Here is a 21,659-nt window from a genome sequence, read left to right as displayed (position 1 = left end):
GCAGTATTTTACCGCCGATGCTCTTACCGCCCCAGTGTGAAAGTAGCCTGAGTGTAAAAACAGCATCATGAAGGCCAAGGAACACACCAGACATGTCAGGGATAAAGTTGTGGAGAAGTATAAAGCAGGTTATAAAAAATCTCCAAAGCTTTGATCATCTCACGGAGCTCTGTTCAATCCATCATCTGAAAATGGAAAGAGTATGGCACAACTGCAAACCTACCAAGACATGGCCGTCCACCTAAACTGACAGGCTGGGGAAGGAGAGCATTCATCAGAGAAGCAGCCAAGAGGCCCATGGTAACTCTGGAGGAGCTGCAGAGATCTCAGCTCAGGTGGGAGAATCTGTACACAGGACAACTATTAGTCGTCTCTCCACAAATCTGCCATTTATGGAAGAATGACAAGAAGAAAGCCATTGCTGAAAGAAAGCCATAAGAAGTTCCGTTTGCAGTTTGCAAGAAGCCATGTGGGGGACACAGCAAACATGTGGAAGAAGGCGCTCTGGTCAGATGAGACCAAAACTGAACTTTTTGGCCTAAAAGCAAAACACTATTGGGTAGATTCAGGTACGGGCGTGCAGTTTTAAGACGGCGTAGCCTAGCGTGTTTACACTACGCCACCTTAAAGTGTAAGTTAACCCACCTATCATTTTCAGGCAAGGAAGCTGCCATCTTGGCCTATGTTTAATCTTCAACTGCCATGTTGCTGCACATGTGATCAGTTATGACACCAGCCATTGGATGGTTTGACAGTTTGATTGAGAGCACAACCAATGTGACAGTTAGCAATCCCGGCATGCCGGAAAGGTAACTGCTTTTTTAAACTGTTAGATTGATGGGTTTACTTCCGCTTTAAGTAAGAGAAGCAAGTACATGATTCTCAAGGCACTTACCTCCTTACTTAGGGCGGCGTAGTGTAAACGCGGCAGGCGTAAGGGCGCCTAATTCAAATGGGTTGGAGGGGGGCGTGTTGTATGGTAATGAGGCTTGACCTCAAGTTTTTGACGTTTTTTGTTACTGCGCATGCGCCTACATTTTCCATTGCGCATTGCGGCTTAGTATGCCGTATGGGCCTATTGATTTAGACGTGGACGTAAACGATGTAAATCCCGATTTGCGGAAGACTTACGCAAACTACGTAAAAAATTCGAACCTCGCGGCGGGAACGGCGGCCATACTTTAACATTGTTATTCCACCTCATAGGTGGAATAACTTTAGGCCGCCCAAGGCCTTACGGAAACGGTGTAAAGCGACTGCGGCGGCCGGGCATACGTTTGTGAATCGACGTAGAAATTCATTTACATATTCTATGCCGGCCACAATGGAAGCGCCACCTAGCGGCCATCCGAAAAATTGCAATCTAAGATAGGACGGCGCAAGCCGGCCTATCTTAGATAGGGTTAAGCGTATCTCTGTTTGAGCATACGCTTAAACTTAGGTCGGCGTAGATTCTGAGTTAGGTCGGCTTATCTACTGATAAGCCGGCCTAACTCTTTGTGAATCTACCTATACGTGTGGTGGAAAACTAACACTGCACATCACCCTGAACACACCATCCCCACCATGAAACATGGTGGTGGCAGCATCCTGTTGTGTGGATGATTTTCTTCAGCAGGGACAGGGAAGCTGGTGAGAGTTGAGGGGAAGATGGATGGAGCCAAATACCAGACAATCTTAGAAGAAAACCTGTTATGCCTCGTACACACGATCAGATTTTCTGTTGGAAAAACCTTGGATGGTTTTTCCGATGGAATTCCACTCATGCTCAAGCCTACACACGGTCACACAAAAGTTCTCTGAACTTTCGACCGTCAAGAACGCGGTGACGTACAACACTACGACGAGCCGAGAAAATGAATTTCAATGCCTCTGAGCATGCGTCGAATTGTTTCCGAGCATGTGTTGGAATTTTGCATGTCGGAATTGCTACAAACAATTGGATTTTCCAATAGGATTTTTTTCTGCCTGAAAATTGGAGAACCGGCTCTCAATCTTTTTTTGGTGGAAATTCCGACAGCAAAAGTCCGATGGAACCTACACACGGTCGGAATTTCTGTTCAAAAGCTCACATCGGACTTTTGCTGTTGAAATTTTTTCCGATCGTGAGTCTGCAAAAGAATGGTTTTGGATTCAAATTTTTCTTCCCCTCTTCTCTTATGAGTTGTCCCTCTTTTTGGTCTGAGTTGGAATGTGTATAAATCAAAAAAGAAAAAGGAAATGTAAAGTTTTATACAGCACTAAATGGCGGCGGCAGGAATTATTTGTGACGTCTTTTTTTCCCGAGCTTCTAGGGGGCGCCCCCGTCGAATCACTCGGTACCTGATGCACGTGCCCAGCGTCTCCCGCGATTGCCCGTGAACACGGCAGGACCGTGGATAAACACAGATCCACGTCCTGTTAGAGGAGAGGAGTTGTGTTCCCAGTACACAGAAGAACACAGATTGGTCTCCTCCCCTTGTGAGTCTCCTCTCCCTACAGTTAGAATCACTCCCTAGGATACACAGTTAACCCCTTCCTCGCCGCCCAGTGTTAACCCCTTCCCTGCCAGTGACATTTCTACAGTAATCAGTGCATTTTTATAGCACTGATCGCTGTATAAATGTGAATGGTCCCAAAATAGTGTCAAAAGTGTCCAAAGTGTCGCAGTCAAGATAAAAATCGCAGATCGCCGCCATTACTAGTAAAAAATAACAATAAAAATGCCATAAATCTCTCCCCTATTTTGTAAACTCTATAACTTTTGCGCAAACCAAACGATATACGCTTATTGTGATTTTTTTTTACCAAAAATATGTAGAATACGTATCGGCCTAAATTGAGGAAAAAATTTGTTTTGTTATATATTTTTTGGGGATATTTGTTAAAACAAAAAGTAAAAAATATTGGCCCGGATTCTCAGAGGACTTACGACGGCGTAGCGCCATGTACGCCGTCGTAAGTCCGAATCCGACCCGTCATATCTATGCGACTGATTCTTAGAATCAGTTACGCATAGATATCCATTAGATCCGACAGGCGTAAGTCTCTTACACCGTCGGATCTTCACTGCATTTTTTTTTTGACCGCTAGATGGCGCTTCCGTCGAATTCCGCGTTGAGTATGCAAATTAGCTAGATACGCGAATTCCCGAACGTGCGCACGGCCGATGCAGTAAAGTTACAACGTTTACGTTAGGCTTTTCCCGGGGTAAAGTTGCCCCTGCTATATGAGGCGCAGCCAATGTTAAGTATGGCCGTCGTTTCCGCGTCGAAATTTGAAAAAGTTAGGTCGTTTGCGTAACTCGTCCGTGAATGGGGCTGGACGTCATTTACGTTCACGTCGAAACCAATGACGTCCTTGCGGCGTACTTTGGAGCAATGCACACTGGGAAATTCCACGGACGGCGCATGCGCCGTTTCGCAAAAAACGTCAATCACGTCGGGTCACAGTAGTTTTACATAAAACATGCCCCCCCCCTGATACAAATTTGAATTAAAAACGCAGAGGTGATCAAATGCCACCAAAAGAAAGCTCTATTTGTGGGAAAAAAAATTATCAAAATTTCAAATGGGTACAGTGTTGCATGACAGCGCAATTGTCATTCAAAGTGTAACAGCGCTGAAAGATGAAAATTGGTCTGGGCAGGAAGGGAAATGCCCTGTATTGAAGTAGTTAATGGGGCGTGGCAAGGGGTGTGTCCTATGCCTGAATACTTTTGCTGGTAGGTGTCCCTCATTCCTATCTCAGAAAGTTGGGAGGTCTGGATGGAGCAGATTTCTCCTAATTAAAGGGTTGGGTCACCTTTACAAAAAACTCCCTATGCAGGTAAGCGGTGTCTGTAGATAAAAAATGATGCAGCTCTGACGTTGGATAACGCCTCTAGTGGGCCTATCTATCTCAACAAGTCATCACTATGATATTCAGTGTTGTTTATACCTCTTGTCTGCCAACCCTGCGTGTCAATAAAGTTCAGTTTAAAAAAAATAAGATTGACATTTGATTACATAACCCGTGTGGAACATAAATATGACACACAGCCATTCCGGCCAATCAGGACCTCCCTCTCCTCCCCGTCTAGTCTATCAGCGCTGTCCTATCTGAATTACACGGTTGTTGCATCACGCGGCGAAGGCGGGACCAAGTCGTCCAATGAGCTTCGAGAGATGTGATGTAAAGGTCAATTGGCCAATGGGCCGCGCTGTTTGGGCGCTCCTTTCCCCCAATCAGCTGCTTGACGTCTCCCGTGACGCTCCGCCCGGTGCCCGGCTAGGTTCCGGACTCTCGGTTGCCATGGCGGCGGCTGCTGGCAGCCCCGGAGCGGCGTATGAATGCAATATCTGCCTGGACACGGCCCGGGAGCCGGTGGTCAGTGTGTGCGGCCATCTGTACTGGTAAGAGCAACTGTCTGCGCCTCCATTGTGGTGTCCTGGTGATGGCTGCTCTGGATTTTGGATGGGCCCTGAGAGTTCTGTAGTGTAGAATGGGCCCCTGCGAGTCCTGTAGTGTGAAATGGGGTGCCCCCACTGAGAGCCCCGTAGTGTGGAATGGGGGGCCCCCTGCGAGCCCTATAGTGTAGGAATGGGCCCCCCCTCTGAGCGTTCTGTAGTGTACGAATGGGGGGCCCCCCTGAGTGCCATATAGTGTAGGGATGGGGGGGCCCCCCTGAGCGTTCTATAGTGTAGGAATGGGGGTGGCCCCCCTGAGTGCCCTATAGTGTAGGGATGGGGGGGCCCCCCTGAGTGCCCTATAGTGTAGGAATGGGGGGGGGCCCCCTGAGTGCCCTATAGTGTAGGAATGGGGGGGCCCCCTGAGTGCCCTATAGTGTAGGAATGGGGGTGGCCCCCCTGAGTGCCCTATAGTGTAGGAATGGGGGTGGCCCCCCTGAGTGCCCTATAGTGTAGGAATGGGGGTGGCCCCCCTGAGTGCCCTATAGTGTAGGAATGGGGGTGGCCCCCCTGAGTGCCCTATAGTGTAGGAATGGGGGGGCCCCCTGAGTGCCCTATAGTGTAGGAATGGGTGGCCCCCCTGAGTGCCCTATAGTGTAGGAAGGATGAGAGCCCCTGAGTGCCCTATAGTGTAGGAAGGATGAGAGCCCCTGAGTGCCCTATAGTGTAGGAATGGGGGGGCCCCCTGAGTGCCCTATAGTGTAGGAATGGGGGGGCCCCCTGAGTGCCCTATAGTGTAGGAATGGGGGGGGGGCCCCCCTGAGTGCCCTATAGTGTAGGAATGGGGGGGCCCCCTGAGTGCCCTATAGTGTAGGAATGGGGGGGGCCCCCTGAGTGCCCTATAGTGTAGGAATGGGGGTGGCCCCCCTGAGTGCCCTATAGTGTAGGAAGGATGAGAGCCCCTGAGTGCCCTATAGTGTAGGAAGGATGAGAGCCCCTGAGTGCCCTATAGTGTAGGAATGGGGGTGGCCCCCCTGAGTGCCCTATAGTGTAGGAAGGATGAGAGCCCCTGAGTGCCCTATAGTGTAGGAAGGATGAGAGCCCCTGAGTGCCCTATAGTGTAGGAAGGATGAGAGCCCCTGAGCGTCCTATAGTGTAGGAATGGTTGGCCCCCCCTGAGCGTCCTATAGTGTAGGAATGGGGGTGGCCCCCCTGAGCGCCCTATAGTGTAGGAATGGGGGTGGCCCCCCTGAGTGTCCTATAGTGTAGGAATGGGGGGGCCCCCCCTGAGTGCCCTATAGTGTAGGAATGGGGGGGCCCCCCCTGAGTGCCCTATAGTGTAGGAATGGGGGGGCCCCCCTGAGCGCCCTATAGTGTAGGAATGGGGGTGGCCCCCCCTGAGTGCCCTATAGTGTAGGAATGGGAGGGCCCCCCTGAGCGCCCTATAGTGTAGAAAGGATGGGAGCCCCTGAGTGCCCTATAGTGTAGGATGGGGCCCCTGCGAGTCCTACAGGGCCACACACATGTATCCTTATGATGATCATTCAGTGTCACTCTAGACCTTCCACCTGATCTGATCAGTGAGTCTTCCATTGATTATTGAACTTGCAGCGCCGATAGATCCGCGGAGGACTTTTGTCACATTGGAGTTCTATTCATTTATTTATTTTTTATGCGTTTTACATTGAAATTGATTGGAATGCATCAACACCGCGTCATAATGCACCACAGCGCATACAAATATCACAACGTGCGTTGATATCCGATAAGCGTTAAAAATGTGCAACTACACAGATAAGGATGCAGCGCTGTGGGGCGATGTGCGTTTTAATGCACTTTTATTGATTCAGTAGAAAATGCATGGGATGGGGGAGGGGGATTACATCATGGCTTCAATCTCCGACCTTCACCTGTCATTCCGCTCCTACCCCTCCCCCTTTCCAACAATTGGAAATCTTTGTATTTTTAACTCTTTGCTGTCACAGCCCAGTGGCCCTTAAAGAGGGTTGTTTTCGGGCTCTTTCACACAGGCAATCCGCCTAACGGACTGCGTTTTGCTTAGCCGCGGGTTGCTCCGTTGATCCCTGCTGAGCAGGTGGATGATAGGTCTGTCCCCGCTTACTGTGCTGAGATGGACCTGTCAGAGTCCCGCTGGGGATCCGACTGTACATTCTCATCCCATCCGCCAGACGGATGGGGGGGATCTCCATTCGTCTGAATTTCACGGAAAGGAAAACTGATTGGAAAGCCCGCTTTAGGCCCCTTTCGCGCTCCGTACTGCAGTACACCTTCCCCAACCCCCCCCCCAGAGGAAGCATCCATCATAATGTTCTCAATGGCAAGAGTTCATTGGTCACAGAAACCACACTAAGAGCTGGTTCACACGTGAGCAGTGTTTGTGTGTGTGTTTTTTTTTATTATTATTTGTGTTATTTTTTTGCGTGTCGCATTTTTAGCTGCGCTATCTTTGATTTTTTTTTTTTTTTTATAAGAACACGTGTTTTGATGAAAGTGCATCAAAGTCCTGCATGCTGCATCTTTGATGCGCTTTCATCAAAACAGGCAATGGTAGTACGGCTTTAACCCCCTAGGTCAGGGATATGCAATTAGCGGACCTCCAGCTGTTTCAGAACTACAAGTCCCACGAGGCATAGCAAGACTCTGACAGCCACAAGCATGACATCCAGAGGCAGAGGCAAGATGGGACTTGTAGTTTTGCAACAGCTGTAGGTCCGCTAATTGCATATACCTGCCCTAGGTGCTGATGGTACGCAAATATGTGGCGCCTCGGCGGGTGGGCCTTGGCGATAAGAGGGTGCATGCTTGCGTACCAATCTTCAGACACAGCTGTCCAGTGCACCTGCGATGTCGGCACCTGAAGCTAAGCTATCGCTCGGCTCTCGGGTACTACCGCTGCCATTTTCGATGAGGGAATCAGGAAGTGAAGCTTTGCGGCTTCACTTCCTGGTTCCCTACTGCGCATGCGCAACTTGCGTTGTGCAATGCCAGTGGTCCCTGCTGTCTTCTGGGACCTGTGTGTCTCCCAGAAGACAGCAGGAGAGGGGTGGTGCCGGCCGTGGCGTAGACTCCCGCAGATAATGAGGGGGTTTATGCCCAGAAGTGGTGTTTTAGACAGGTATCCGCACCCCCCTGAAAGGTGTCAAATGAGGGAGGGGGGTGGGGTATCCGAACAGTGGAGGTTCCATTTTTGTGTGGAGCTTGGCTTTAAAGGGCCGGGAGGTGCTGATGCAAAGTGGTTAAACTCCTATAAAAACACAGTGCACAAAAAACGTACCACACACATAGGAACGGGTTCTTGCTGGGTGTGCTTCTCATTGGTCAGATGGACCGTATTTAGGCAAGGACACGGACTAAACATGCAAATTTGTCCATATAAGGGAACTGATGTCATCAGCATCCCGCCCCTTTGTTTATGTGTACTGTAGGACAGGAGGTGAAGTGACCCGGTCTGCTGATTGGATTAAAAAAAAAAAAGTGAGATTTAGGCCCCTTTCACATTCGGGCATTTTTCATGTGGTACGGCGCTAAAAATAGCGCCGCTATACCGCATGAAAAATCATGCTCTGCAGGCTTCAATGTGAAAGCCCGAAGGCTTTCACACTGAAGCGGTGCGCTAGCAGGAGCGCTCCAAAAGTCCTGCTAGCCGCATCTTTACCGCGGTATAGGAGCGGTGTGTTCACCGCTCCTATACCGCGCCTTCCCATTGAAATCAATGGGAAAGCGCGGTAATACCGCCCGCAACCCTTTTTCGGCGGCTAGCGGGGGTTAAAACCTTACCGCTATCGCCCGAATATCGCGGTAAACACGACGGTATAGCCGCGCTACAAATAGCGCGGCTGTACCGTCACCGCGGGTCCACGCTGCAATGTGAAAGCAGCCTAAGTCCCCTTTCACACATACGACTTGTCTCGCGATTTTGGACTGCAAAATCGTATGACAAGTCATTCTCCATTATTTTCAACGACTACCATTCATACTGGCACGACTTTAAGTTGTGCCTACTTCAAAGTAGTCCTTGCACTACTTTGGTCCACAGGCATTCATTGAAATCGCGGCCGCAAAATCACGCGACTTTGAAGTCATACAAGTGTGAAAGGGGGCTTGATATTCAGTAAAGCTGGCCATAGACGGTTCAGATCTCATCTAGTTCAGCAGGAATTGTCAGATTCGAAGCACGTATGGGCAGGCTGAATATATACCCAAGTTGATCGAACTTGGGTACAACCAGCCTGCCGGATTTTACATACGATTATCGCTAGTGGCTGGTATAGCCGATGGCAATAATCACTGTCTTCTCCCAGCAGGGACGGCGACCAGATCAGCCTGTTCAGGCCGCTGCATTCTGCATGAAACACCTGAGCATTTTGCATGGCTGAAGACGGTCCTTGGTATGGATCAGAACGCCGTCTGAATGAGGCCTGGCGATGGCGTTCTGTAAATACACAAAATACCTGATATTTGGGTTCAGCACACAGCTGCACTCCTATACATCAGATCCCTGGAAAATGCTTCTAGTAGATGGAAACCTGATTGGTTGAAAGTTGGTTTGTTTTCTCTTAACTTCCAATCTTAACTTTTTTTTCATCCTTTTTTGCATCTCGGTGCCTCTGATCTCCTCCAGCCTCTTTCATCTGCTTCCTGTCAACAAGCCCTCACTCCGCTGTCAGCTGTACATCATTGCATCCTAATGCTAACATCGGGGGAGCATGCCACACACACACCCTTAGACTGCTCCGGGGGTGCAGGTGACAACACAGACAAGTGACACCCTAAACTAAAGCCTCATGCACAGTGAGAGGCTGAAAATATGCCCAGCATAAAACTCCAGACATTTGCCTGTGCCCAGGGAGCGTGCCAGGCACATCCTGTCATACAAGTTAAAGAGGAGCTCCTGTGGAAAAAATAAGTCGGCAGCTCCAAAAACTGTAGCTGCTGACTTTTAACCACTTGGCACCCAGAGGCCGTCATATGACGTCATCGGCTTTGTGGGGTTATATTTGAATGATGGGTGCAGCTACAGGCATCATTCAGCCGGCGATTCCCTACACATAAGAACAATCATAGAGGCTGTTCCACCGCTTTATCGTTCATACGGGTAGCGAAAGTGGATGTCCTCCGGTGCTTTTACCGACTCATCGCTGCGATTAGTGAGTCAGAGAACGAATCCGCCGGCCCCCAATGCTGATCATAGAGATTTTCTGGCGGACCAGATGGTCATCGGAGGCCAGGCGCGATGTTATGACGTCATGCCCGGCCTCTGCATTTCTTTCTTTCTTTCTTTCTTTCTTTTTTTTTTGGCTTCCCAGCCTATTGGTGAGATGTGGGGTCTTATTAACCCCCCCCCCCCCCCATATCTCACTGTAAAGAGGTCCTATTCCTATTACAAGGATGTTTACATTCCTTGTAAAAGGAATATAAGTGATCAAATTTTTTTTTTAAAGTGTCAAAATAAAAAAATTAAGTAAAATTAACAATTATTATTATTTTTTTATTATTATTTTTTTTTTTAAAGTGCCTCTGCCCCTGTGTGCTCGCATGCAGAAGCGAACGCATATGTAAGTCCCGCCCACATATGAAAACTGTGTTCAAACCACACATGCGAGGTGTCACCCGCGAACGTTGGAGCGAGAGCCTCCTCTGTAACTCAAAACATATAACCAGTAAAAAAAAATTAAAGCGACACCTATGGGGATTTTTAAGTAGCAAGGTTTGGTGCCATTCCACGAGTGTGTGCAATTTTGAAGTGTGACATGTTGGGTATCTATTTACTCAGCGTAACTTCATCTTTCACATTTTGCAAAACAATTGGGCTAACTTTACTGATTTTTTTATTTTATTTTATTTTTTTTAAAGCACAAAACTGTATACCGCTCCTTCCCATTTAAAACAATGGGAAACCGCGGCAATACCGCCCGCAATGAGCCTCTGCAGAGGCGCATTGCGGGTGGTATTAACCCTTTATCGGCCGCTAGCGGGGGTTAATACCGCACCGCTAACGTCCCTCCTGTCTTCTATTTCCCAGAAGACAGAGGAGGGGACAGGAAGTGGCGTAGATTATCCGCCGATTCTGCGGATATCTATGCCCGGAAGTGGGTGCCAATACCTGTATTCTACAGTTATCTGCACCCCCCCCTCCCCCTGAAAGGTGCCGATTATGACACCGGAGGGGGGGAGGGTTCCGAAAAGCAGAGGTTCACTTTCTGTGTGAACCTCCGCTTTAAATCTTGCAAACCTTGCCTGTTAGTGGGTCCTGAGGACAGGAGTTGAGAGCCACTGATGAAGATGAAACCTGTTTTATTTACATCATCGGCGTGTGGTGTCATCATGCCAAGATCAAAACGCTCCCTAAGATCCTCTGAAAGAAGGTTGTGAAGTCCTTTGAGTCTGGCAAAGCAATTTAAATTGATTACCAAAATGGTTTGAAATCGATCGTTCCATTGTAAAGAAAAAATAATCTAGAAGTAGCAATGGAGTCTAGAAGATTCAACCAAGAAGTTGTTTTGATGCCATACGACGTCTCCTAGAAGCCCAAATGTAATTGCAGGCTGTTCGGGTAACTGAACAGTTGGGATCAAAGTACTACAGTGCATCTACAATAAGAAAGAGATTAGCCCGTATGGGAGGTGTGCCAGGAAAAAGCTTTTGCGTTCCAAAAAAGAATTTTCTAGCAAGATTACAGTTTTTATCTTTGAATATGTATGCAAAGGCCTGGCCTTCTGCAACAATGTGCTGAGGACTGATCAGTCACAGATTTGGTTGACATATTTGCTGCAAACCAATGACAGCATTTCAGGAGAACCTCATACCAACTTTGAAGCATGGTGGTGGACGTTTTATGGTTTTGGGTTGCTTTGCTGGTTGAGTGCCTGGGAAGCTCAGTCATCCAGTCAACTATACATTCTGCATCAGATTAAAATGTGCTTAATGAGAATGTGATGCCATCTGTCCGAACGTTGAGGTTGAACCAGAAAAAAGAGTTTCAACACCATAATGATCTGAAGCAGAATAGCAAATTCACAAAGGAATGGCTCAAGAAGAAGAAATTTCGCGATTTCGCAGCAGCGATTTTGCCGCAATTGGCGATTTTAGGGAATGCATGTGTAAGTGGAATCAAAATCTGACCAAAGTAGTGCAGTCGAAACAACTCAAAGTCGTACTAATATGAATGGGTTTTCATGGGAAATGACTCGTCATGCTACTTTGCCATCGCAAATCGTATAAGTGTGAAAGGGGCCTTTAAAGCGTTGGTCCGGGGGGAAAAAAAATAAAAGCCAGCAGCTACACATACTGCAGCTGCTGGCTTTTAATAAATGGACTCTTGCCTGTCCTGCTGTCCCTCGATGCCGGCTTCGCAGCTGATGTTTCCATCAGATGACGGGTGGAAAGAGTATGGCACAAGTGCAAACCTACCAAGACATGGCCGTCCACCTAAACTGACAGGCCGGGCAAGGAGAGCATTCATCAGAGAAGCAGCCAAGAGTCCCATGGTACCTCTGGGGGAGCTGCAGAGATCCACAGCTCAGGTGGGAAAATCTGTCCACAGGACAACTATTGCCGTATTTGCCGGTGTATAAGACGACTCGGCGTATAAGACGACCCCCTAATTTTCCAGGAAAAATGTTGGTTTTGGGATATACTCGCCATATAAGACTACCCCCTTCCTACAAGTCTTTCTGGAAGCTGAGGGGGAGCCAGAACCGCTGACAGAAACAGGCTTTTTTCAAATCTCACTGTGCCATTACATTACATTCCTCACTGTGCCATTACATTACATGCCCCCACTGTGCCATCAGTGCCATCACTTACGTTTTGCTGATTCTGACTTCCAGGCCGATGACAGTCTCTGTCTGCTGCGAGCGTCCATGATTTAAACCCACACCTTCTCCTCAGACTATCCTCTGATAGGCGGAACACAAATTTTCCCAGCAGCGCCTCTGTTCTGTGTTCCGCCTATCACGGACGTCCTCTCGTCCGAGGATGAGAAGGCATCTGTGATAGGAGGAACACAGAACAGAGGCGCTGCTGGGAAAATTTGTGTTCCGCCTATCACAGGACAGTCTGAGAAGAAGGAGCAGCTTTTAAATCATGGACGCTCGCAGCACGGAGACTGTCACCGGCGTATAAGACGACCCCCGACTTTGGATGCATTTTTTTGCATCCAGAAAGTCGTCTTATACGCCGGAAAATACGGTAGTCATGCGCTCCACAAATCTGCCCTTTATGGAAGAGTGACAAGAAAAAAGCCATTGCTGAAAGAAAGCCATAAGAAGTTTGTTTTCAGATTGCGAATAGCCATGTGGGGGACACGGCAAACATGTGGAAGAAGGTGCTCTGGTTAGATGAGACCAAAACTGAACTTTCTTTATCGTACATCACGGGACACAGAGCGGCATTCATTACTATATGGGTTATATGGAGTACCTTCAGGTGTAGACACTGGCAATCTCAAACAGGAAATGCCCCTCCCTATATAACCCCCTCCCATAGGAGGAGTACCTCAGTTTTTACGCCAGTGTCTTAGGTGTTAGTCATGGTTTAGCTTGCCTCCGCATCCTTGGGATTAGGTGAGCTACCGGTTCTGTCCAAAAAAGCCTCAGCGCTAAAGTGGTCAGTAACCGGACCCCAAACCCTTGGGGTATAGCCCATAATGCTTTTCTTTTTAGAGAGCTGGGCCCAGAACTTAGAAACCTTTGGGTGCCTAATGTTTTCTGTTGCCAGGGTGCTATATGGGCCCAGGACAGTGGATCCTTCATAGGAACCCAGGGCCTGAAGGTCTAGACATCCCCACGGAGATGGGGGAAGATTGGGCCTCTTGCTTGGCAAAGTCCTGCGGCATGGAGCAGGTAAGTGAGGGGAAAACTTGCGGAACTTGGTTCTTAGCAGGTTTTTTCTGGGGGGTCACAGGGGACATGCCTAAAGTTATGCACTGCATCTGGCAAACTAGTCACATATCATAAAGATAGGATGGCTCTCTATGTATTATTCCCCATAAGATGTGACCTCCCTTGTAGTGTTGGAAAAGCATTGAGTGGGGCCTGTGTTATATAAAAATATATGTGTGTGTCAGAGAGCTGTGCTTACCTGCAAGCCTCCAGGCGATGCTCCATTCAGTCTTCCTCCTCAAGGCCTGCAAAGCAGGCAAAACGCTGACCTCCTCATGGTTCCAGGCTGCAGGCTGCAGTTTGCTGGAACAGAGAGGTCCCTTCCTCCCAAACACCCCCCCCCCCCCCCCCTGTCGGGAGGGGCATTTCCTGTTTGAGATTGCTGGGGGGGAAGGGCGGGTCAGTGGCTTAAAGGAAGGGGCGGCCCTTCCTTGTTTGTTCCATTCAATACTTTGGAACTGAGGAGAAAGACCAGAGCGGCAGCACGGGGGCGCCGAGGACACACAGTGGCCAGAAAGGATATTGCAGTCTTCAGAGGACTGTTTTTCAAGCCTAGAAATAGGCTGTTTCTTTCCATCTCATAGTTTTTCTTTGCAATACTACTCAGGGGGACAGAATGTTTTTTCTTTCCTGGATTTGAAAAAAAAAAAAAAAGTCATCTAGGGGAGAGGAAGCATTTTTTATCCCCCAAACAGGTGTTTGGGCAATTAACTTTTATAGTTCCAAATACCAATAGGTAGCAGGTGTACCTCGGTATTGTACCATGGCATCCGGGTCAGAGGGTACAAGAGGTGGGGATTCCCCCAGAAAGTCTGAGGTCTCGGACAAAGCTATGCCGCTGCTTTCCCCACAGGGAGCCTTGGGGCCATCGGGATCTGGGGCTGGAGCTGACGCGGGTCAGTCCAACCCTAAGATGGTCACGGAGGAGGTATTACTCACCTCTTTAAAAGAGATGCAGAAAAGCATGGGGCCGCAGCTATGCGGGGCAGTAAGCGGAATAGATCTCCGTCGCCCGAGCGCGGACCCTCAGAAGAGGAGGTCCTTTCCTCAGGGGAATTGGACGACCTCTTGGACAAGGACCAAGTAGGTTCAGGGATCGAAGATCCGGATACAGAGGAGTCTGGGGCAGTTCAACTTGCCAGTACCAGATCTCCAGGTATCGACGGTTTCAGCTTTGGGCTCACTGAGGGCGCCTCAAAGCAATGCTGTGTTTCCGATCCATCCTCTATTAGAGGGAATTTTGTTCCAAGATTGGAACAAGCCAGATAAGATCTTCTTACCACCTAAAAGGTTCTCTGTCCTATATCCTATGGAAGAAAAATTTTCCAAAAGATGGGCTACTCCTGCAGTGGACGCAGCCATCTCATGTGTTAACAGATCGTTAACATGCCCTGTAGAAAACATACAGGTGTTCAAGGATCCAGTTGATAAGCGCTTGGAAGCACTACTTAAGAACTCCTTCACTACTGCAGGGGCAGTAGTACAGCCAGCTGTGGCTGCGATTGGGGTCGCTCAAGCATTATCGGATCAATTTAAGCAGATGCTTAAACTTATTCCGGCCCAGCAGGCAGAAAAATTTTCGGATGTCCCTAAGGCCATATGTTTTACGGTAGACGCAATCAAGGATTCTATCCAGCAAGCGTCACGTTTATCGTTATCCCTTATCCATATGAGAAGACTCTTATGATTAAAAAGCTGGGAGGCTGAGCCCCCATGCAAGAAGCTCCTGGTAGGGTTCCCCTTCCATGGAGGACGACTCTTCGGAGAAGACCTAGATAAATACATTCAGACCATTTCAAACGGCAAGAGTACTCTCTTGCCAACTAAGAAGAAGGTTCAGGGACCTGCGTTTAAACGACAGTATTCCCCTGGGCAGGGGCCCTCTAATGCCAAGCAGTATCGACGGCCTCCTGCAAAAGCAAACTTCGGCTTCAACAGCAAATCACAAGGACAGGCTGTTAGAGGCAAAAGGCAGTGGTTTCGCAAACCAGCAAAACCAGCCCCCAAGCCAACCTTATGAAGGGGCGCCCCCACCCACGAAGGTGGGGGGAAGGCTGCGACTCTTTTCAGAGATTTGGGAAGCCAGCATTCCCGACGAGTGGGTACGGTCTTCCGTGGCCACAGGCTACAAATTAGATTTCCTAAGGTTTCCTCCTCCTCATTTCCAGAAGTCGAGGATTCCAAACGATCCGGAAAAGGGAGCCGCATTAAGATCGGCATTAGATCATCTACTTTCCCAGGAAGTAATAGTAGAGGTACCAGTCCTGGAAAAACAGGGGCTGGGTTTCTACTCCAACCTATTCATCATCCCAAAATCCAAGGGAGATGTCAGGCCAATTTTGGACCTAAAGATGGTAAATGCATATCTAAAGATCCGCTCATTTCGGATGGAATCCGTGCGGTCAGCAGCTGCCACACTCCAGAAGGACGACTTCATGGCGTCCATAGACATAAAGGATGCCTACCTTCATGTTCCAATTATCAGCCACATCAAAGATATCTACGCTTCATGGTGGCTTCGCGTCACTTCCAATTCGTGGCGCTTCCCTTCGGGTTGGCTACGGCCCCCCGGGTGTTCACGAAGGTCCTAGCTCCGATCCTAGCCAAGCTAAGGATCCAAGGGGTCACGATCCTAGCATACCTGGACGACCTCCTAGTCATAGACCACTCGTCTCCCGGCTTGGAGCGAGCAGTGGCCCTCACGGTCCAATACCTCGAGAGGTTCGGCTGGGTCCTAAATCGAGAAAAGTCAGCTTTCCAGCCCACAAGGCAGTTGGAATATCTCGGCATGAGATTAGACACAGAACAACAAGGAGTGTTCCTACCTCTGAGGAAGGTAAAAGCCATCAAGGAATTAATCCTACTGGTTCTAAGCAAGAAAGAACCGACTATTCGCCTATGTATGAGGTTACTAGGCAAGATGGTGGCCACATTCGAGGCGGTACCATACGCCCAGAGCCACACTCGCATCCTACAGGCAGCCATCCTGTCAGCATGGAGCAGAAGGCCACAGGCCTTGGATATCCCGTTGCCGCTCTCATCAAGAGTCCGACAAAGTCTGTGTTGGTGGTTAGACCCTCAGAATCTACTGAAGGGGAAGTCTTTCAGCCCAGTGGCTTGGAAGATAGTGACCACAGACGCCAGCCTGACGGGCTGGGGAGCAATTTTGGATGGTTGCACTCGCCAAGGTACTTGGGCAAAGCCAGAGAAGCAGTTGCCCATCAACATCTTGGAGCTCAGAGCTGCTCGACTAGCCCTCAGGGCTTGGACGTCAAAATTGCAGGGGTTCCCGGTGAGAATTCAATCAGACAATGCCACGGCCGTGGCATACATAAATCACCAAGGGGGAACCAGCAGTCAAGCCGCTCAGAGAGAGGTGAGCTTGATTCTCCTATGGGCAGAGGCTCATGTGCCCTGCATATCGGCAATATTCATTCCAGGAGTGGACAACTTTCAGGCGGACTTCTTAAGCCGCCAGACTCTATGGCCGGGGGAATGGTCTCTGCATCCACAAGTCTTTCAAGCACTCTGCCAAAGATGGGGAGTGCCGGACGTGGATATCATGGCATCGAGACTCAATAAGAAACTAGACAGGTTCATATCCCGCTCAAGGGATCCGATGGCCTGCGGAACCGATGCGTTGGTTTGCCCTTGGCATCAGTTCAAACTTCTTTATGCGTTTTTCCCCGCTCCAGTTACTACCCCGCCTGCTGCGCAGGATCCGGGTGGAGCACATACCAGTCATCCTGGTAGCTCCAGCATGGCCCAGAAGGGCATGGTACTCACTAATCTTAAGGATGGTAGTGGGAGACCCGTGGACTCTTCCTCTACGGCCAGACCTGCTATCGCAAGGTCCGATCCTCCACCCTGCCTTACGGCATCTAAATTTGACGGCCGGAAGCTGAATCCCTGATTCTCAGGGGTAGAGGTCTGTCTCAGAAAGTAATCTCTACCCTAATCAGAGCCAGGAAACTGGTCTCTAGGGTGATTTATTAGAGGGTCTGGAAGGCCTATGTAGGCTGGTGTGAGTCCAAGCGATGGCTTTCTCGCAAATTTACCATCGATAGAGTATTAAGTTTTCTCCAGCTAGGAGTGGATAAAGGATTGGCATTAAGCACAATCAAAGGACAGATTTCTGCTCTGTCAGTGTGGTTTCAGCGGCCGCTGGCCACCCACTCGCTGGTTAAGACCTTCCTTCAAGGGGTCTTACGTATTAGACCTCCAGTTAAATCCCCGCTTTGTCCGTGGGATTTAAATGTTGTTCTGTCAAGTTTACAGAAACAACCGTTTGAGCCGTTGGCTGATATTCCTTTGGTTCTACTGACAAGGAAGTTAGTATTTTTGGTTGCCATAGTTTCCGCAAGAAGAGTTTCGGAGCTGGCAGCCTTATCCTGTAAGGAACCATATCTTGTTTTTTATAAGGACAGGGTCGTTCTCCGCCCTCATCCTTCCTTCCTACCGAAGGTCATATCCAGTTTTCATTTGAACCAGGATTTGGTATTACCATCCTTCTTCCCTAAACCTACTTCCAGAAAGGAAGGGTTGCTGCATACCTTGGATATTGTCAGGGCCATGAAGGCCTATCTTAAAGCTACAAAGAAGATCCGGAAAACAGATGTGCTGTTCATTCTACCGGATGGGCCCAAGAAGGGGCAGGCAGCTGCAAAGTCCACCATTTCTAGGTGGATTAAGCAATTAATCACTCAGGCCTACGGCTTGAAAGGGTTGCCTCCTCCAGTATCATTAAAGGCTCATTCTACTAGAGCCATGGGCGCATCCTGGGCAGCACACCACCAGATCTCTATGGCTCAAGTTTGCAAGGCGGCAACCTGGTCTTCTGTCCACACGTTTACAAAATTCTACAAGTTGGACGTAAGAAGGAATACTGATACTGCCTTCGGGCAGGCAGTGCTGCAGGCTGCAGTTTGAGACCCTCGGATTCCGGGGGCTCCTCTTTTTTGAGTTAAATTTAAAATTTAAAATTATTTTTCTCAACTAAGTTGGATTTATTATGATTTGAGTATATCTCTAAATTAAATCCTTTTGTCTTGGAGATGTTCTCCCTCCCCTCATTGTAAGCATTGCTTTGGGACATCCCATATAGTAATGAATGCCGCTCTGTGTCCCGTGATGTACGATAAAGAAAAAGAGATTTTTAATACAGCTTACCTGTAAAATCTTTTTCTTGGAGTACATCACGGGACACAGAGCTCCCACCCCTCTTTTTTGAGGACCATTTTGGGAGGCATACTGCTTGCTACAAAACTGAGGTACTCCTCCTATGGGAGGGGGTTATATAGGGAGGGGCATTTCCTGTTTGAGATTGCCAGTGTCTACACCTGAAGGTACTCCATATAACCCATATAGTAATGAATGCCGCTCTGTGTCCCGTGATGTACTCCAAGAAAAAGATTTTACAGGTAAGCTGTATTAAAAATCTCTTTTTTTGGCCTAAAAGCAAAACGCTATGTGTGGGGGAAAACTAACACTGCACATCACCCTGAACACGCCACCCCCACCGTGAAACATGGTGGTGGCGGCATCATGTTGTGAGGATGTTTTTCTTCGGCAGGGACAGAGAAGCTGGTCATAGTTGATGGGGGGGGGAAATGGATGGAGCCAAATACAGGGCAATCTTGGAATAAAACCTGTTAGTCTGCAAAAGACTTGAGACTGGGGCGGAGGTTCACCTTCCAGCAGCACAATGACCCCAAACATACAGAGCTACAATGGAATGGTTTAGATCAAAGCATATTCATGTGTTGGAATAGTCCAGTCAAAGTCCAGACCTAAATCCAATTGAGAATCTGTGGCAAGACTTGAAAATTGCTGTTCACAGACCCTCTCCATCCAATCTGACAGAACTTCAGCTATTTTTTGTAAGGAATGGGGAAAAACGGTAATGCCCCGTACACACGATCTGAAATTTTGACAGCAAAAGTCCAATGTGAGCTTTTGAGGGGAAATTCCGACCGTGTATATGCTCCATCGGACTTTTGCTGTCGGAATTTCCACCCAAAAAAGATTGAGCAGGTTCATACGGAAAAAATTCTGATCGGGAAAATCCGATTCTGTAGTAATTCCGACGCGCAAAATACAGACGCATGCTCGGAAGCATCGAAATTAATTTTCTCGGCTTGTCGTAGTGTTGTACATCACCGCGTTCTTGACGGTCGAAAGTTCAGAGAACTTGTGTGACCGTGTGTATGCAAGCAAAGCTTGAGCGGAATTCCTTTTTCCGACGGAAAGTCCGATCATTTGTACACGGCAGTAGAGACATCCCCCAAAAAGACTTGCAGCTGTAATTGCAGTGAAAGGCAGTTCTACAAAGTATTGACTCCGGGGGGCGCTATACAAATGTACACCACACTTCACACATTTATTTGTAAAAAAAATTGAAAACCATTTATCATTTTCCTTCCACTTACATGTAATGATATTTTTGTGGAGTAAAGTATTGAAAAGGCACATTTTTCTTGTGTTCTTACGCGCCTTTATCTGTAGACACTGTTTGGTTAAGGATCTAATGTTTGCCTGCTCAAATTTAGTAGAAAAAGTCAACATTTTCCATTTTGAGTTGTGTTTACTTTTTCGCACGATTTTAACAAAAGCTGCAGAATTGATTACATTGAAAAGCGTCCTATTTCATTGCGTCATCATCATACATGATGTTGGAGGGGTAGGTGTGGGCAGAGCGGTGTGAAGTCCCTGAACTGAGGTGTGTCTGGCTCTGCCACATGACTCATGGTGCGCCAGAATATTTGTGCTGTAAATAATATATGAAGGTCGTCTTCAAGTCATTTTGGGGTTTATTAACTAAAGCTAGAGAGTGGAAAATTTGGTGCAGCTCTGCATAGAAACCAATCGGCTTCCAGGTTTTATTAACCACTTAAGGGCTGAGCCTCTTTCTGAAATTTGGTGTTTACAAGTTAATTTTTTTTTTTTTGCTAGAAAATTACTCGGAACCCCAAAACATGACAGGTCCATGTCTACCCTGCATATGTAGAACGGACACGGGCATGGCTCGCTCTACTCTATGGGTCCTCCGATCCGTTCTGCCCAGATGGAAGGGGGCGGATCCCCACTTAGGTAGGTGGATGAATACGGCCACAAGTCCGTTTACATCTGTGGCTCAATAGAGGTTAATGGAGGGTCCAATTGGGTCGGACCAATCATGCCAAAGGGGCATAAGGCTGCTTTCACACTTGATGCGCTGTGGTTTACCTGCACTGCAGCTCACCTGTGGGTTAGCTGCACCTTGCCATAGACTTCTATTATATCCTGCAGGTGATGTGCATTTTCTAAAAGTGTACCAAACCCACAGGTTTTAACCGAAGTCTATGGCTCAATGCAGGTAACCCGCAGGTGTTCTGTAGCTGCACCTGTGGATCAGCAGCCCAGTAACCACTGCAGAACAGATATGCCCATATATACACTGTGATTTTACAGCAGCCACTTGCTTTCTCTACCTCCGGCTTCATTAACAACACTGATGCTCTCGGATGGCAGGTCAGCAACCCACAATCTGGGCTTGCCAACCCATCATCACACATCAGAGGGCTCCGCGGGCCACATGTGGCCCCCAGGCCACTGGTTGGGCTCCCCTGCTCTAGAGAATAAAATGTTGGTCATTGCAATACTTTGTCACACCGTATTTTCACAACGGTCTTACAAGCGATTTTTTTTTTTGGGGGGGGGGGGGGGGAGAATCACTTTAGCCCAGTAACGTTGGCCAATTAATTTTTATTTTTTTTATTTTTTTATATTATGAAAGATAATGTTACGCCAAGTAAATTGATGCCCAACATGTCGCGCTTCAAAGTTGCACCCGCTTGTGAAATGGCCAGAAACCTTTACCCTTAAAAATCTCCATAGGCGACGTTTAAAAAATTACAGGTTGCATGTTTTGAGTTAGAGGAGGGCTAGAATTATTACTCTCGCTCTAACGATCGCGACGATATCTCACCACTATTAACCATGAGTAAATAAGATAATTTGCACTCGTAAGCCTCAAAAATCCTTTAAAAAAAAGGGTTGTTCCTTAAACCCAAAACGCATAGTCATGCCCTTGTTATTGACGTCATCTTGCTGTCACACACCGACATCATTACGTGCCTGGGTTCTGCGTTCCACGCTGGTTTGATTGGCATCTACACTCTACTCTGTAACACCTAGCCATTTCCCTGGCGAATTCTGCAGACACCCGCAGAACTGTTTCCTGTGCCTTTTATTAATTACAGCAGGGATATGAAATTAGCAGACCTCCAGAACTGTTGCAGAACTACACGTCCCATGAGGCATAGCAAGTCTCTGACAGCTACAAGCAAAACGCCCAGAGGCAGAGGCATGATGGGACTTGTAGTTTTGCAACTGCATTGCATATAGCTGA

The 21,659-nt window shown here is 48.1% G+C and overlaps 1 protein-coding gene across 1 annotated transcript in view; it reads left to right on the top strand.

Moving 5' to 3' along the window:
• Window positions 1-4,201: 4,201 nt before the first annotated feature.
• The window catches only part of RNF5 (ring finger protein 5), a 35,853-nt gene continuing 18,395 nt past the window's right edge, over window positions 4,202-21,659 (top strand). The window contains exon 1 of the mRNA XM_040323041.1: window positions 4,202-4,373. Coding sequence (XP_040178975.1) covers window positions 4,273-4,373 — 101 coding nt within the window. The 5' untranslated portion in view covers window positions 4,202-4,272. The remainder of the gene's footprint in view (window positions 4,374-21,659) is intronic.

Source organism: Rana temporaria, chromosome 9 (genome assembly GCF_905171775.1).
Source record: "Rana temporaria chromosome 9, aRanTem1.1, whole genome shotgun sequence".
In the NCBI taxonomy this organism is placed as follows: domain Eukaryota; kingdom Metazoa; phylum Chordata; class Amphibia; order Anura; family Ranidae; genus Rana; species Rana temporaria.
The sequence above is the reverse complement of the archived record's forward strand: the minus strand, read 5'-3'. Positions and strand labels throughout refer to the sequence as shown.